Source organism: Entelurus aequoreus, linkage group LG03 (assembly GCF_033978785.1).
Source record: "Entelurus aequoreus isolate RoL-2023_Sb linkage group LG03, RoL_Eaeq_v1.1, whole genome shotgun sequence".
Classification (NCBI taxonomy): Eukaryota; Metazoa; Chordata; class Actinopteri; order Syngnathiformes; family Syngnathidae; genus Entelurus; species Entelurus aequoreus.
In genome coordinates this window covers 34,657,493-34,676,959 of record NC_084733.1, presented here as the reverse complement: position 1 = coordinate 34,676,959, position 19,467 = coordinate 34,657,493, and the positions used below count along the sequence as shown (strand labels likewise).

The 19,467-nt window shown below is 37.3% G+C and overlaps 1 protein-coding gene across 1 annotated transcript in view; it reads left to right on the top strand.

The window, feature by feature from the left end:
• LOC133645908 (ALK tyrosine kinase receptor-like) overlaps nucleotides 1–17,434 on the top strand; it is a 607,090-nt gene extending 589,656 nt beyond the window's left edge. The window contains exons 5-6 of the mRNA XM_062040838.1: nucleotides 16,756–16,960; nucleotides 17,407–17,434. Coding sequence (XP_061896822.1) covers nucleotides 16,756–16,960; nucleotides 17,407–17,434 — 233 coding nt within the window. The remainder of the gene's footprint in view (nucleotides 1–16,755; nucleotides 16,961–17,406) is intronic.
• Nucleotides 17,435–19,467: the final 2,033 nt, after the last annotated feature.

The following is a 19,467-nucleotide window of genomic DNA, read 5'->3' as shown; positions in this document are numbered from 1 at the left end:
TGCTAATGCTAACCAGTAACATGTATAAGACAAAGCCAAAGTAATTTAGCATTGAGCTAGCACATTTTGAAAAACGTAAACTTTAAGTTTGAACGTTTTCTGTCAAACATACTTGCTTTGTTTGCATGAAAATTGGTGAAGTCCGCTCTGAGTGCTGCTTGAGTGTTTGTTTCCCTGCCAAGTAGTTGAGCCGGTGAACAGTCTGAAACCGGACATGACAATGTGGGCAACGAAAGTACCGAAATATGGTACCGTTTGATTTTGTGTGAAGCAATACCTGGTTGTAACGACCCTACCTGCAGTCAACTGTGATGCACAGATGCAAATATTGTACCAACACTTTATTTCTAACTGGAGCGAATTCATTAAACATGAAAAATACAAATAAATAGATGATTATCTTGGATAATTACACAGGTATATCGTTCCCAATTCTTGTAAATATACCTACAATACCTCGCGAAAATCTACAATCCAAAATTATCTCCACTTTAAGGAATTGACTGAAGGAGATGCTATTTGTATATTGATGAAGACTGATTGCTGATCAGTAAGTCTTATCTCCCTTCCACAGATTTTACGACTGCCACTTTAACAGCGTGGATATCCGTTTCAAAGAGGCATAGACCTGGGGGTGGATTGACTACTGCACATCCCTTTTTACTCCAGCATCAAAAGAACTACTGCATATAATCTAGTTATATTGGATCGTTAGCTGACTTGTCATGCAAAATCATGTTACATGAAAAGCCAGCTCAAATGTTGTTATTGCCACTGACAGCATAAAGAAATGGCTACAGCATTATAACCTGCTTCAGATATACTCTGTAGTAAGGTGAGGGGTTACTTGTTATTAGGGGTGTAGCGGTATTGTCAAGGATTGGTGAGCGTTGCTTCGGCGTGACCCAAGGATGCAGAGGACGGCAGGCGGAAGGATACAAGTTAAAGTACCACTGATAGTCACACAAGAATCATTTTTGTCAATGATATTATCAATGAGAATGGTAAAATTATGAAGTATGATGAATTTAGAGCTATGTATGGTGATGCTTGCTCAAGCTTTTCATTTTATCAACTAAATGGAGTAATTGGGAAAAGATGGAAACAAATAATTAATTAATTATGGAACTACTAAATTATTAGTTTGTAAACCACTAATAAGAAATTATAGTTGGCAAAAAGGAACTAAAATAAATAGAAAAATATGTAATTTTTATTCAATAAAGAAATCTTTGAAGGCTGCCTCATACAACACAAATGGAAAATGGGAGGACTTTTTTGACTGCCCGTTGCCATGGGATGCCATATTCAAACTAATCTATAAAACCACTATCGATGTGCAAAATCGTTATTTTCAAATTAAAATTATTTATAACTTCTTACCCACAGGGAAAATGTTAAAATTATGGAATATGACAGAGTCAGATGATTGCCGATTTTGTTGTCAGGAGCCTGAATCCACCCTGCATTTGTTTTGGTATTGTCATATTGTGTCTTTGTTTTGGGTGGAAGTTGAAAAAATGTGTTTAAGGATTGGTTTGTTTATGAAGCTTAATGTGGTTTCTGTTATTTTAGGAGAGTTCATTGACAATCATGATTTAGTCAATTTAATTATAGTACTCGGTAAAATGTTTATTTTTAAGGCCAAAAACAGATATTCACTTAGTATTACTTTCTTTAAAACATTTATTCAGTATTTTCTAACTTTAGAAAGTTACATGGTTGAAAACGATAATGATGCCAAAAAACATTAAAAAAAAGATGAGAAGTCATCAAAGGCTTATTTTGAAAGTATAATTATGTTTATAGATTATATGATATCTGTTGTTGTGTTCCCTAATTTGAGTGACCTGGACATAATCTGGACTGTACATAAATGCTTATTTTGAAAATGTAATTTTGTTTATAAATTATATGCAATCTGTTGTGTTCCCTAATTTTTTTCTGTGTACATGAATGAAGGTGTGTGTTGCTGAGTCCGACTTGGACATTATCTGGACTGGGCCTGGTTTAAAAAACCCTTTAAACAAATCTAATTTCATTGACAACCTGGTCTGTTGAAGATAAGGCCCTTTTTTAAAAAATAAAATAAAATAAGATAAATAAATAAAAAACATTTTCTTGGATAAAAAAGAAAGTAAAACAATATAAAAATAATTACATAAAAAATAGTAATTAATGAAAATGTTAGTGGACCAGCAGCCTATACAATCATGTGTGCTTCAGGGACTGTGTCCCTTGCAGATGTGTTGTCTATGTTGTGGGAACCAGAATATTGGTAGCAGAAAGAAATAACCCCTTTTGTGTGAGTGGGTGTGGATGAGTGTGCATGGGGGAGGTTGTTTGGGTTGATGCACTGATTGAAGGTGTATCTTGTGTTTTTTCTATGTAGATTTATTTAAAAAAAAAAAAAAAAAGAACAGGCCCGCGGGTGACTCATCTGGTCCTTACGGGCGACCTGGTGCCCGCTGGCACCGCGTTGGTGACCCCTGCCGTAGATAGTTTGTAGTGATAATAGTTAAAAGAGGAACATTTACCATAATAAATAGCTGTACAATCGCCCTAAAAATGAATCGTTTATTTATTAAGGAAAATGAGTATGAGACTCAGCTATTATTCATATAGCAAAATGCTGCTAAATAATAATACAAATGTAATATGTTGTAGAACATACTGTCTTCTAGCTTACAGTATTGACCTTTAGCCTGCAAATATAGTTTGCAATGTTATTATTATTATCATTACTATTATTATTGCTTTAGTAAGGGGTTGTGCTAAATAAATAAAAAGGTGCTCTAAAAAAGTAACAAACAAACTATTATCTGCTTGTGTAGAACATTGCCATTTGGTTGACGATTTCATGCTGTGTAAAGACAATTTAGAGTTAAATAATGTTTTCAAATAAGAAAATAGCACAAACTATGTATTAAGTTAAAACATATTAAATCATATTGACTTAAATGCCTAGAATAAGATAATATAGGGTATTTATATTCTGATCTGTGTAGTTGGGACAAAAATCCTGTACAAAATGTAATCAATTCAAATATGTATTGTGTGTCATTGAGTTTAAAGCTAAATAATGTTTATAAAATAAGTAAACTAGTACATAAACTACATTTAAGTTAAAGTACATTAAGTAATACTTCCTTAATGCCTAAAATAGGATATTTGTATTATGACTTGTGTAGTTGTGACAAAACCCTGTGAAATAGTAATTAAATAATGTTTTTAAATAGGAAAATAGTATGTAAACTAATTTTAATAAGTAGCCTAAGATGATGCTTGAAAAATAACAGTTACCGTAGCTCTCCTGTTTTAACTCGACTCTGTAACTGAAACTGTTATAAAACAGCCTTTGGTAATATAAGATGGTTTAAGCTAACTTAACAATGGCTTGAACAATAAGGCATGTGTATGGAGCACAGATAAAAAAAACTACATCAAAAAATTATAAACTGATGGTAGCCTTGCCCCCTTGGCTCTCATTGGCTGCCTTTGCCCCTTGACTTTTATTGTTGACTCTCAAATAAATACAGTATCAGCCTAAGGTGATTAGATTTTGTCATCGGCATTGAAAGGCATTATCAACACTGGCTGATCACATACTTTTTCATGGAAATCGTCTGATCAATCGGCACATCCAGTTGAATGCTTCGATTTCTGTAAGAACATTTTTGGAGGCAGAAGATAGCCCAAAACCATGTTCGGTGGAGAATAGTCTTAGATGGTGTCTGCTCCACTGGCAGCCATAGGCCTAAATAAGTAAGTACCACACCTTTTTCTCCCATGGACACATTTAAAATGTTTTTGATGGGCTGATAAAGTCATTAAGTGTTAGTATTAGGCATGAACAATACAGCCTAAAATAAAATCTTAAATTTTGGTTACAAAAAATGTATTCCCAATTTTTTTACTGAAAGTCCAAATGACATAAATAATTAAATTCAACTTTTTTTTTAATCGTCCGCAACAAAAAAATCTGTTAATCGATTTATCACCCAGACCTAGTTGGTATTGTCTCAGTGGCATAGCTAACCAAGCCATCTGCCTCAAGTTATTTCTATGTCGAAATTTGCTGAGGTTTGTTTTTGTGAAATGACCAGAAAGGCCGATGGATGCTGACTCTATAGAATGTTACAAATAGGTGTGGAGGTGTGATGACAGTGCATTGAGTCCAGCTGAGTTCATGATGGTTCAACAACAAACACTTCATGACTCTGCGAGACCCACTGGCCTCCCATCTCTGAGGAATGCTGATATTGTTGGTTTGAAGGCTCAACCTAACCTGTTTCTCTGTGCTGAGTACTTTGCCCTTTTGCTAGATTTGAGAAGACTCCCCTGGGACTAATTAATGTCAAAGCTTAAAAAACATTCCTACTTCTAGACAGCATTTTTTTTTTAAATACAATGGGAAGTCACACTTTTTTATATTAAACACCAAATATTTTTTCTGCAAATGAAATACGAATGTGACTTAAATTGCAATTACACACATCAATGAGTTGGCTGCTTACTCTTTTAAACCTCTTACTTTGTACATGGTGCGTTCACAATGTTTCAGTTGCATATTACTAGTGCTGTCAAAAATGTTATTTAATCAAATCAAATTTACTTCAAAAATGACCCTGATATTTTAACACTGATACAATTTTATCGTCAAACTGTAATAATATTATTTGCTATATATTTGCTTTATAATATTATTATTATTTGCACAAAACCTGGTAACAGTATTTTTATCTAAAGTCTCATCAGGGTATATTTTAAAGCAAACTTTGTCAGAGAGCACACCAGTCAGGGCTGTATGCTTAGCTTGTTCACTAGGAGCACCGGTGCTACTTATTGAAAAAAAATGAGTAGCACAAAACAAATTTAGGAGCAATATGAAATGTCTTAAATATCACAACTTCATTATTAACACTCGTAAATATGTGCACTCATACATATAAACACAATGCCATATAGGCTCCAGCACCCCAGTGACCCTGAAAGGGACAAGCAGTAGAAAGTGGATGGATGGATGGATGAGCCATCATAAGGCCTGCTGCAACCCTCAATTAAACACAGAGAACATATCTAAACTGTGCTAACTAGCACTGTCGCTAACACAAGTAGAGCTAGGTGCATGGCAGGGTAAAACATATGCACTTGCTCAATAATGTTTAATAACATTGTAACTATTTTCTGTCGCATCATTAAAATGTAATGTGTACATCATATCAAGTAGGTCTACTATTCAATTATATCAGTGATTCTGAAACTGGGCTCCATCTAGTTGTACGCCAAAGAATCACCTGATTAAAGTACAGTGTTTTATTTTCCTATATTCAGTGTGGCCCAAAATATTAAAGGCCTACTGAAATGCGATTTTCTTATTTAAACGGGGATAGCGGGTCCATTCTATGTGTCATACTTGATCATTTTGCGATATTGCCATATTTTTGCTGAAAGGATTTAGTAGAGAATTTTGACCATAAATTTTACAACTTTTGGTCGCTGATAAAAAAAGCCTTGCCTGTACCGGAAGTAGCAGACGATATGCGCATGACGTCACCGGTTGTGGAGCTCCTCAGATCTGCACATTGTTTGCAATCATGGCCACCAGCAGCGAGAGCGATTCGGACCGAGAAAACGACGATTTCCCCATTAATTTGAGCGAGGATGAAAGATTTGTGGATGAGGAAAGTGAGAGTGAAGGACTAGAGGGCAGTGGGAGCGATTCAGCTAGGGAAGATGCTGTGAGAGGCGGGTGGGACCTGATATTCAGCTGGGAATGACTAAAACAGTAAATAAACACACGACATATATATACTCTATTAGCCACAACACAACCAGGCTTATATTTAATATGCCACAAATTAATCCCGCATAACAAACACCTCCCCCCTCCCGTCCATATAACTCGCCAATACAACTCAAACACCCACACAACACACTCAATCCCTCAGCCCAAAGTACCGTTCACCTCCCCAAAGTTCATACAGCACATATATTTCCCCGAAGTCCCCTAAGTTACGTACGTGACATGCACATAGCGGCACGCACGTACGGGCAAGCGATCAAATGTTTGGAAGCCGCAGCTGCGTACTCACGGTACCACGTCTGCGTATCCAACTCAAAGTTCTCCTGGTAAGAGTCTCTGTTGTCCCAGTTCTCCACAGGCCAATGGTAAAGCTTGACTGTCATCTTTCGGGAATGTAAACAATGAAACACCGGCTGTGTTTTCCGGCACAACAGTCAGGGGGTGCATTCTACGGCGGAGGTGCGTTATCCGGCACAACACCGCTTCCCACCTACAGCTTTCTTCTTTGCTGTCTTCATTGTTCATTAAACAAATTGCAAAAGATTCACCAACACAGATATCCAGAATACTGTGGAATTTTGCGATGAAAACAGACGACTTAATAGCTGGCCACCATGCTGTCCCAAAATGTCCTCTGCAATCCGTGACGTCACGCGCAGGCGTCATCATACCGAGACGTTTTCAGCAGGATATTTCGCGCGAAATTTAAAATTGCACTTTAGTAAGCTAACCCGGCCGTATTGGCATGTGTTGCAATGTTAAGATTTCATCATTGATATAAAAACTATCAGACTGGGTGGTCGGTAGTAGTGGGTTTCAGTAGGCCTTTAAATATAATTGTTAAATAAAACTGCGATCAGGTGGCGACTTGTCCAGGGTGTACACCGCCTTCCGCCCGAATGCAGCTGGGATAGGCTCCAGCCAACCCCGCGACCCCGACAGGGACAAGCGGTAGAAAATGGATGAATGGATGCATGGTCATAGGAAGAAACAAACTAGTTGTATTCTATATTGTGTATAACTACACTGAGTGTGCACAATTATTTGCGTCTTGGCCACTGTCCCGTGTAAGTACAGCAACTATTGTTATAAAATAACGTATATATATCTCACATAGCTGTCTTTCTTTGTGGGTTATCTTGAAAAGTGAAAAAATCTGGTCTTTTGCGTTGTCACGTTGTGCAAAATAAAAGTTGAACAGTGTGCCGAGGACATCATTGAAGTGCACCGCACAGGTATATGTATTGGCGGGTAGGCTCAGCTTGCGGGATCATGGTCTACTACTATAGTTTGTTTTTAAGGAAGTATTTGTTTTCGGACATGTGGTATAGTAAGCTGTCTTGCTTCTGCTCTATCATCTTTAATAGTACCAGTAATTCAGTACAGTATGAGTCATTTGGAAATATTAGCTTTGGCCTACTTACTGTTGCGCTGATGTCCTGATAGTTAGTCTGCAGATGGCGCTTCAAGTTTGTAGTATTTTTGCCAAAGAAAACGGAGCCACGGGGTTTACAAGTTGTTTTGTTGTAAAGTGCGTCCATATGCCTTCTCTTCTTTTTCTTTTCCATGTAGAAGACATATTGTATTTAAGTCTTGTATTGATTCTTGCTTTCCCGGGTGAAACATCAAAACACCTTATCTTTCAGACACAGTGGTTCTGATTGGATTCTTTTCATGCTTTTCCACCCGCCCCTCTCCCACATGCAACTGTAATTGGATATTTTGTCCCACCCGCTCAAAGGCGAAATATGATATGATTGGATTTTGTCTGTCAACATTGTTGTCTCATTTTAATTTGTTGACTAAACCGTCAATTAGTTGTGTCATTGTTTTTAGTCAACGTGCGTTTGTTTCCGTTCGTCATCGTCCTAATTTCGTCAAGGGAAAATAGGTCATTGACGATAACGAAGACACATTTTTTTTTGTCTACAAAAATAACACTGCTTTTACTGACCAGTTCCTCCAACTAAGACTTTTCTTCTGTGTTTGAACACTTTGAGTGTGTGAACTATGAGTGGACAGAACAGCCCCCCATCCCCCTTCTGTGCATGGAGGAGGATGGACACACACAGCTCTGCAGCGCACACAGAGTCATTAGTGACATTTCAGCGTTAATCACTTATCCATTTGGTTATGGTTATGGTTCGAGTTTATTTCGAACATGCTATACAGATGCGCAAAAATTTTACTCTACTTTGTTCAACTTTAAACGGATTTATTTTAGGAGCAAAATGAAAATTAAAGGGTTAACATCTGTATTCACCTGTAGGCTCCTTTTTTTTGTTTTTAAATTGCTTGCACTGTACAGCGCTGCCAATCAGAGTTTCCTCACTTATCTTTCTCATTTGTAAGTATTATATTGTAGACTTTGCTTGCAGTTGTAATTCTAAGATGTTAGCTTGCAGTAGTGTATATACTACAGTGTTGTTGCCTAGTCAGAGAGTAGTCTTTGCTATTAAGCTGAATGTGCCAGTCTAGTCGTATTGTATGTTGAGACATACACAGTGTTTATACTGTAAATATTGTACTTATTAACACTAGAAGTCCCAGCATTTTTCTGTCTACCTAGAAGACCCAGAGAGGGGTCATTTGGCCCGACGCTTTTCCCGAATACACTAATCACTCATTTTGTTATGGTAATGAGGCTGTTAGGGGCAGTTTGTCTAGGTAGACAGAAAAATTATACATGTGGGAAATGCCGAAAGGAGCAATGGCAGTGCCAGGATTGTGAGTGACTGCTCAAATGTATGTCAGTCACGTTTACATGGACATGGTTTTTCATTCTTTGTAAATATGCTTTTTTCTTTGTAAATTTTTTTTTTTAAACTATTTTTGGCACACAAAAATAACAATTGCTTCTGCAACAACCCTCCACACCAAAACTGGGAAAACAGTTGCTTTTTCATTCTTTGTAAATATGTTTTATTTTGTATTTTTTTTAACAATAAATGTCAGAGTGTTGATCCCTTCATTCTGTTGATCCTTGCAAAAACACACACAACCTACCTCAGAACTAAAGCTTGAGCTGTAAGGTCCCCTCCCCCACACAGGCTCAAGTGGCCCCCTGCCGTGTGCCACTAACAGCCACATTTTCATAACAAAAGGAGTGTCCACAGGGGGGACTAGGGGTCAAATGACCCTCTTGTGTGTTTTCTAGGTAAAAGTGTCAATTGACCCTTCTCTGGGACTTCGCGTGTTAAACACTTACTGTTTGATTGTAATGTGCTTCTTGTTTGTAATTTTAATTACCAAATTTAAAGGTGTTGGAATCACCATGCAAACCCGCTAATGCGACTTAGTAGCATGTCTATGACAAATCCAATGTGCTTGAGCATTTTGGAAAAATGGAGCTTGAAAATTGCAACATTACCTAGAGGCCGTTTGACTGATTCTGCGCTAAATGTTGCTTGAGTGCTTGTTTCCCTGCCAAGTGTTTGAGCCAGGGCTATTCTGCAACCAGATGTGAAGTCACAGGCAACAAAGAATCAATAGATAGTATTGTTTGATTTTACATGACTCTATACCCAGTAGAACCAACACAATTGAAATACTATAAAATACCGAATTCGGTACCCATCACTACTCACGATACAATATATGGCTCACGATAATGATAGTATCTCAAACCAAACAAAACCAAAGCAATAAAAAAATATCCATCCATTTTATAGTTGATATTTTGTAGTATCATTTAACCAAAGTACAACTTTATTTATTGTTATGTTGCAGTGCAACCTAACTGTAAACATGATTTTTTTTTAGGTTATGGTTATGCCGTTGGTTTATTTGAAACACGCATACAAATACAATATGATGCATCAGTTATTTGCAGTTTCTTATTACAGCATTATTCCTACCCCTTGTCGTTTCATAACAATTACTAACACATTGGTTTCTACTCAATCTGTAATACAACAGTGAATAAATAAAGAAATACATTAGTAAGTAAACAATAAAAATCCAATAATAAATAGTTAATTAAGTTATGATTCACATAATGAGATGAATAAGATTATATTATTTTTTGATAAGGTTCAAGATGTTTATCAGGATTCAACCTATTTGTACTTTGTAAACGCTTTGAGTTTGAATAGTTGCTTGAACTGGATTGTACTAATACATTGTTTGACTTCTTTGCTTAATCCATTCCATAATTTAAGTCCACATACTGAATATGTTAAAGGTTTTAAGTGTACACAAATATTTTAAGTTTAACTTGTTCCTAAGGTTATATTGCTTCTCTTTTGCTGAGAAGAATTGTTGTACATTTTTGGGCAACAGGTTGTATAGTTTTGCAAATGCACTAAATCATTTAATTGTAATATTTGTATTCTCTTAATAAGGCAAGTCAGGGCAAGTTTATTTATAGAGCACAATGTGTACAAAAGGCAATTCAAAGTGCTTCAGAGAAAATTAAAAGAAGGCAAAAATCAAAATATAAAATCAGAATTCAAATGAAATCAAAAACACAATCATTATAAAAAACAATCATACTTAATTAATTAATGTTAAAATCAAATCAAATACGGTAGATAAAATACATTCAGTTGTCGTATGTACAACTAAATAAAAGGGTTTTCAGCCTGGATTTGAACATTGCCAACGTTAAGGCTCGCGTCACATCTTCAGGAAGACTATTCCAAATTTTAGGAGCATAAAACTGAAACGCAGTTTCGCCGTATTTGGTCCTGACTCGAGGCACCAGCAGGAGACCACTGCCTGAAGAAATAAAGGGTTTGAATGTGTGCCGATCTGTCACTTCCCTTCCTGCTTTTCTCCCTGAGCGCTGTTTCCCCTCACCTGCTGCTGATTGGCAGCCTGGCCACACCTGATTTTAATCATCCATCCATCCATTCTCTACCGCTTGTCCCTTTTTGGGGTCGCGGGGGGTCGCTGGAGCCTATTTTATTATTATAACTGACCTTTTTTTGAAACAATGTTAATGAATGAAGCATACTTTTGTAGTTATTTCTACATATTTGTGCACAATAACTCAGATATGGTGCCACTAGCGAGCAGTAGAGAATATGGAGTGATTTTTGGTCCAAGACATATTTAGCTTCATTCATTTTTTAAATATTTTTTGCAACCTTATATTGTGTATTTTTAGATGACATTTCCATGTTGTTTTATTCTCATTGTCATTTTTTTCATCAATATTCTCAGTTAATTTCCAAAAATGTTATTTATTTTACCCCGTAAATCTCTACTTCTATTTGTATTTGTGTTTGACTTTCCCTTCTGCTGTTGCCGAATAACATTATTTTAGTTTTACTGAAATTTAAAGATAGCATGTTTTTGTCAAACCATCTCTTTAATTTTTTAATTTCTTCCATTATTATTTGTATTAGCTTTGTGTTTTCTCTCCTGAACAAAACGCAATCGTTGGAAAAAGATACTAACTTTATGTCCTTTGTAACTTTACGAATGTTGTTCATATAAAGATTGAACAATGTTGGTCTCAGTATTGATCCCTGGTGCACGCCACAAGATATATTTAGCGCCGTGGATGTATGTTTGTTGCAAATTAGGTGTCTGAACAAAAAAATACCCTGTTTTAAACAGCTGCAGTCACAACAAAATGTTAAACTTGCTTTGAAATATGAATCTCATCAATAAGTGGTGGGATGAAATATGTTAAGTTGGGTGGACAGTGAGTGCTCGCTTACACAATTTGTATGACAGGTAAGAGTGTTATTTTGCAAGCAATACAATTTTTGGAGAAGATGACAGTAGGACACTGCAACAGATTATAGTACTGTCTCAGATCATGAGCTTAATCTGTTTTTGTGATGCAGCTCTTAACTCAAAACATTTGTATCTGAAAACAACGTCTCCCGTTGAAATTAATTTAAATCAATGTAAATCAACTGGTGCCTGCTCCCTCCCCCAAAACAACATAATTTGATCACGTAACATGCCTTTCATAAAGAAAGCTGAACTTTTACATAAGAAATATGTATAAAAACAATACAATAAAATATACTACTAACAAGTTTTAAATTAGTTAAAGACTCCCTTAGTTCTGTTTCAGCACCCCTAGGTTTGGGTTTCCTTGGTTGCCATGGGTGCTGATTATTTTCACCTGTCTCTGATTAATGTTCGGAACGCTCACCTGCTCCCGGGCACTAATCAGAGAGCTATTTATTCCTGCTTTTCGTCACACTCAGCTGGCTGTTTTGTTTGCGCTATGCAACACGTTACGTTGATTTCTTGCTTCCTTGTTCCATGCTAAGCTTTTCCTTTAGTTTACCATAGCTTCCTGTAGACACTTCCTATATTTGTGTATATATACAGCTACGATGCACAGTTTATAAAACACATGTTCAAAACCTGTAATTTATACAGTGAGTATGAAAATGCATACATTGAAAACTATAGTATAACTACTACAATAATACACAGGTTAAAAAACAATAATCTTTTATTGGTAAACTAACTATGATATGTATTGTATTTCGTATTAAAATACTAATCCAGTCAATGTTGGTAACACAGAGTATCCAATAACCAATATTTTGCAAGAAAACAACACATATTGTAATTTGTTAGACTTTTCAGTTGTGTGGGAAGCTTATTCCAGTGGATAAATGTCCACTGTTTAGATATCATTTCAACATTCCTGGCTGGCGTAGGACTCATTCTGCTTCGGTATGGTGCAGAGGAGCAGTGTTACGCTCGAATTGCTTTGCCAAGTTGGCAACCCGCTCTGTCATGTTTTTGATGATTTTTTTGATTTTATTTTAATGAATGTCATTTAATTCTCAGCACTGTCTGTCACACTCACTTTCTTCCTTCCCATGCTTGGAAAGTTATGTCATCTCTAGCTATAAACTAATGCGAGCGAGTATGTTTTGGTGGGGATCTTACGGGGTTGACTGTGACATTTGTTACGCCAACTAATAGCAGGGATGCTTGTAACAATTTTTTTTCTTGCAATTTAAAGCATAACAATTATTATTTTGAAAAACACTCTTAAGATTGGGGAACTCTCCAGTTGAGGTACCCCTGTACCGTATTTTTCAGACTATAGGGTGCACTTAAAATCCAACATTGGGCCTTATAACCTGGTGCGCCTAATGTACGTATTCATTCTGGTTGTGCTTACCAAAGCAATTTTATTTGGTACATGGTGTAATAACTGTGACCAGTAGATGGCAGTCACTTATAAAAGATACATGTGGACTGCAGGTTGACGCCCATTCAATAAATGATGTTTGCAAGTACCTAGCAAGCCCAAAATGTTGACGTTTCATTGAGAGTAAAGAACATTGTACACAGCGCTCAAAAATATGTCAAAATGTTTTAGTACGACTTTGGTAAGCCGTGAAGCCGCACCGCTCGATGGATTGTCGGAGCATTACGGCTACCAGAGTCAGACGTACTGTGCTTCTTCATACAAGTATTTTTATGGTGTGTGTGTATATACCCCAAAATGGCACCTAATAGGAGACATATTATCTGCCGTTTTGTTTCGATCTATTTTGCAAAATCAACTTTTCTTACCTCTTGGTTCCTGCTGTATTTGGGATTTGCATAAGTCCCAAAAATGTGCACACGTCCGCTATTATAGCCCGGGCCGTAGTCAATAAGCTCCTTCTTTTTCTCTACTCTTTTGTTGTGGGGAATTAATCCTCCTCTGTTGCCATTTCTAATACAAAGCAGCGTACAGCTCTAACTTATTTATGTCGGTAGATTTGCTATGGAAGTGCTAACAACTACGACAAAAGATGACAGGGAGAACCAGGTAAATAAGACCGCTCACAAAAACGGCACAACCTGAAAACACGGTCAGAAAGCAGCTTGGAGGTGGTCTGTAGGTTATAATCTATGCATCATTTTGACCAAAGAACCACCATTACATCTTATGTAAACCACAAAAAAGTGTTTTAAATGTAAAAAAAAAAAAAAATCCTAATATGACACCTTTTTTGCACCTTATAACCGTCTTTTGTATGAAAATAAACCTGAATAGGCCTCTAATCCAGTGCGCTCTATGGTCAGAAAAAATACGGTATATCTATTTGAATTTTTTTCCTAAAAATATATTTTTAAATTCATAAAAATTGGATGCCCATGATTGTCTTTCACCTGAGAGGTATAACATTTTGAAAGTCACTTGTTCAACATGAATCATTGTCGCCAACATGATGAATTGGGACTTTGAGTATTTGGATTATGTGATGTCGCTCTATGGTGAAGTAGTGGAGCAGAACTGATTTTGTCAGATACTCTCAATTAACATGTCATATATTATGTTCAGTTCAGCTTGCAAGTTGTACACGTTAATTAGGTTTGCAGCAATAGGTGATTGAGCTGTAATTAGCATAATCTGTGATTCCTTGCCAATGTAAGATGGTAAAGCTAATCAGACCTGATCATGAATTTAATAGGACTGGGATCTAATAAGTCGATATGTGTTCCAGTTGTAAAATGCCTAATTAGCTTGTGATGATGCAATAATGGGAAATATCCTTCCCAAGACACAGTTAAGCCACAACAAACATTGTGCATGGCCTTTTCACATCCTTTCCATCCCAGCCCAACATATGAACTGCATATTGCCTCAACTAATGGCAAAAGGCTGTTTGAGTGCAGCGGCTGATATACACAAGAAGACGTGTGTTTTAGTTTGAGAAGGATACTTTAACACAATCTGTGAGTAATTGAGTAAGTACATTGTATTTATAAAGCGCTTTTCACAGATAAAAGACAAAGCACTGTGAAAAACATAGGTGAATTAATACAACAATTAAATCAAAACAACAAGGGCAACATCATACAAAGGATAAAAAGTGGATTTAAAAAGATAGTTAAAAGGTTCATTAACTAAAAGCTTTACTAAAAAGATAATTATTCAAATGTTTTTTAAGTGTCAACAAAGTCTAGCTCACGGAGGGACTGGTGCAAGTTATTCCAGAGTCTGAGGGCTACAGCCTGTAATGCCAGGTTTCCACAGGTTTCCACAAGTTTGAGAATGGGTTTTAGGAATATTTAAGGGACCGTGGCCTGAAAACTGGAGGCTGCGCCCTGAAGTGCACGGGCACAACAAATGAGCAATCTACCAAGGGGCCCCACCATGCAACGCACGGAAATGTTGAACTAAAATATTAAACTCTATGCGGACTTTGACTGGAAGCCAATGAAGACTGGATAGAATGGGGGTAAGGTGGGCAGTTCTGGGTGCACCGGTCAAAAGTCTGGCAGCCGCATACTGTACAGTCTGAAGTCTCTTTAGCGTTGACTTGTTGAAAAGAGTGAAAAAAGAATTAGAATAGTCAATACGAGACAAAATTAATGCATGAATGATCATTTCGAGGTCCGATTTTGACAACACTTTAGAGATACAGTATCCATCAGGTGATAAAAGCTGTTTTTGGTCAGTTGACGACAGTCACCAAAGACACTCGTTAAAATGGTTTCACAATTACTGTATCTAGAGGAGTGAGGGGACTGTAAACAAACTGAAAAAGGACTGAAAATAAACTATTTCCATATAATTGCTCAACCCAACAGTGACAACAAAATAATCTGTGGCCTCATGCCGTATTCATCTTCAATGCCACGGGAGGATAATCAAATCTATTAATTCTGTCAGATTTGGCTTTGCATTTTTAACTTCAACTCATCAACAGTGCATTCCTTAACAGGGTGCATAAAAAAATAGTTTTCCTTTTTATTTCAATTCTATTTGTGTCCCCCTCACTCACTCACTTCCTGCCTGGATGAGCACGATTGGTTTGAAAGTGAAATGAGACTTCATATAAATGCAAGGAAAAGAATAATACATTGTATTCCTTTGATTTCTCATCCGCAGCCTCTTTTTCAACTTTTTCTCTGTTCAGGGGATCATCGGGTGTTTCTTTTCATGCGTTGTCACATGCTCAGGAATTCAGTATTCACTTCAGAGTAGTTTAAATCAAGACGTCATTAAAGTAATTTCACTCATCACAGCTGATTATGTTTAAAAAATGTTTTAAAAGATATGCATCTATTCTTAATACTAATACAGTGATACCTCAACTTACAACTCTAAATCAGCCTGTCAATTAAATACCTGGCCATCTCAAAACGCCACAATTTGAATTTGTTTTTTTGTATTATAATTGTATTTAATTTATCTGACAAGCCTGACATGACATTAAAATGAGAAATACGGTTTGCAAAATATTTCAAAAACATGTACTACAAACATTTACAGTAGTTTTATGAATTAATGTAATAATATTGGTCAGCATTACCTTGGGTAGTTTGTAGATTGTAGACTTTTTCTAGGTGTCTCCTATGAGCTCCTATTTGTTTTAAAACAATTAAAACTAGGATATTGTTGTTTATGTTGCACATGGACATATTTGAGTGACAGACCAGAGAGGTCAACAAGAGATATGCATGTCTGTGTACAAAGGTAATGCTCGACCATCCAATTTGTTGTGTCAGGACACAAAACAGAACAAATTGAAACACATCATCTGCAGCTTCTCAATATTTTCATGGATACAAGTCAGTAGTTTGTACACGGGGACTGACAATGTGGTATCAGGGCTGGCTCACAGGGCAGGCTGTTTTTAAAGGTTTGTTTTTCTGATTCGGTCGTCCAACCACCGTAACTGAGAAAGTTAGTGCAAAAGAGAAGAAGTCGCAGTGCAGGATTGTGTCCTGTTTATTCAAAACGTATGTGTGTTTCTTGTGTAAACGAGCAGGAACAGGAACGTGTAACAATATATTAACTCTTTATTGCTCACATAGCACAAACATGTGACAAATACTACTTCAATCGGCATTGGGTTGGGCTCGTAACTGAAACTTAAAGCATAGCAAAAAAACAAGAGACAGTTTGTATCTGAAACTACTCATACATTGAGATACTTATAAGTTGAGATACCACTGTTACTGTTCTATACACACCTTTTACAGACCTTAACAGTTTTGTATTTTACCCTCCTCCTTAGGTCAGTTTCTGTGGGTGAATGGTTCCTCCTTTGGGGGCCCCTGGGTGCTGAGTCCATGGCTGTGGAGTGGCCCTGTTCCCTGTAGCTTGGACATGGCCTTGTATCTGCACCCCAAGCAAAGTGGGCAATATAACATATGGCTTATTGAGCGGGATAAGCCTCAACTTTCTCTCTTCTCCACTGACACATTGCCTCGTATTACAGGGTAAGTAGCAGTTTTGTTGGCACTTTCAAAAAACTATCCGGAATTAAGCATTTTTGGCATTTGAAGCTGTAACTTCTTGAAACATCAGCGCCCTCTGTAGTAGATGTTTGTGTTTTGCATAGCAAAAATGTGGAACTTTGACAAAACAAATCGAGCCAAACCAAGTTGAGAGTAAGGACATATACACTCTTTTATTTATATATATATATATATATATATATATATATATATATATATATATATATATATATATATATATATATATATATATATATATATATATATATATATATATGCCTGATGAAGTCGGACATGCACTCTGCTAATTGAACCTGTTTCAGGGTCGCCTGAGTCACTATTGAGTCAAGGCCGATTTCAAGCCACTTAGACACTGAACATTCACCATGACAACACACTCTTCTCTTACATTGTGTTTTTGCTATCAGGAAACCTTCATTGGAAGCTTTCTACTGAAGGGCATTATCTAACACGTGCTGTCTGAAAAAGAAAGTACGCTTAATGGTTTGAAATGTGTCATTTCTTCTGACAACAGCTGTATGCAAATAACTATTTCCACACTCCTACATAATCTTTCAATATGACAAGTCCTTAATTATTCGAACACAACTAATTGACGCTTTTGACTGGAAAGCGCACTGACGACAAGCGGATTCAAAATGTTCTATCAATTCATCTGTTTTCACTGGGGGTTTGGCGCTTATCTCAGCCGACTGGCGCATAGACTGGTAATCGAGCAGTGCCAGTTGCATGAAAGCCTGCTATATTTACATGGTTGCAGATTAACCATGGGGGACCTATGATGATTTTTTTATTTTCTGACCTATAAATGTTGTTACAATGTTGGATACTCTGGTTAAACAAGGCTCATCTGTCAAATCATAAGATTCATGCACTTTTGGGCGTGAGCATGCACGCAGTTTTGGATGACTCAGACTTTGTTTTTGTGGGCCATCTGTGACGTCACAGTTTGACGGACATACTCATATGGACATTCTCCTATATGGTCTTTGCTAGCCTTCCGCCAAGACTATTGACTGCAGCCTCCCGTGTTATTCCCTCTTGTTTCATGCCCACCCGCTTGCTGTGATGTTTACAAAAGAAAAATATTTCTGTGTTTATTAGTCCACGATATTTTTTGTCAACATGGGCCAATACAAACACTAATGACAAGCATGGCGGCTGTTGGTGTGACCGTGGGATGCAGAGACCGGTATAGCGACCTAGCGAAAGTATGATTTGTTAAGATAATCGTGTTATGCGCAAAATAATACTAACATGCGACATGTAATTAGATAAATGCTTTTAACTGGAACTTTTTCGATGTGGTTCTTTTATTGAACAAAGAGTGCGCAGGTCTACCCAATGTGGTGACCGGTTAATCTGTATACTGTTAGTGAAGTTTTTTTCTGAATGTGACTGAACAAAAATAGCAGAGATTTTTGTCCTTAGGATACAGTATATATATTTCAACAGTGTGAATTTTCAAAGGGTAAATTCTTATACTTCTTGAGTGGGTGGGCAGTGGAGCGGTTCATTTGCATCTAAAAGGAACGTGTACCAAAAAGAACCGGACACATTTAGAAAGTGGGTTAAAAATGTGACTGTAGAGCAAATTTTACACCAAAGCATAGCCAATACATATTAGCTAGACCACAAGGAAGTTTTTTAAATGTAAATTACAATCATCATCATCATTTCATCGGTGGTCACTCGAACGAGTATGACGGTCCTCCTGGTAGGGGTGTATCCCTTTATGGAGGATGCCTGTGCGTGACTTTGTTTAACGTGGGGAGACTGGTGCACAGACAGTCACCACACGATCCTTGACAGAAACGGATCAGGGTCCAGTGGCATGGAGTCCAAGACGACTGGGGACCCTTTTCTGCTGCAGCCTTCTCCCGCCATTGCAGCCGTTGTGGTAGTTCTTATATCTACCGTCTTCCGCCTGCTCCGCCGTTGAGGTCTTCACCGTATCCCTGGCTAGGGGGAAGTCAGGTACTAGGCCTTTGCCAAGGGCCACCTGGGGTAACAGTAGTAAAGGAGTTAACCTCCTAGTGCCCCAAGACCTCATAGAGGAGCCTCCACTGCCGGATGCACTTTGACATCATGCCCAGGATCATCATAGTTGCCCTTTAACACACAGTAGTTGCAACCCAAACGTCGGTTTCTCATTGAGGCATTAGAGCGAGTGGAGAGTTGTTTATCTTCCCAATCTCTTCTAACGTCTGTAGCAACAAGCATGTACGGATGTCATATGCGTGTATGTATGTCAATGCAAATACTCTTTCAGGGTGCAGGACAGGGACATGCTTTACAGGTTTTACAGATTAGGTTGTTTTTTTTGTAGTCGGAAATTGTCATCCACCCACACCACCTGTTGTTTAGAGACAATCACCGCAACTCTATTTCAAAGGTGGGTGTGGAGGGGTAATATTTACAGAATAAAAAAGAGGAACAAAACGAAAAGAAGACCTTGAACACATTTA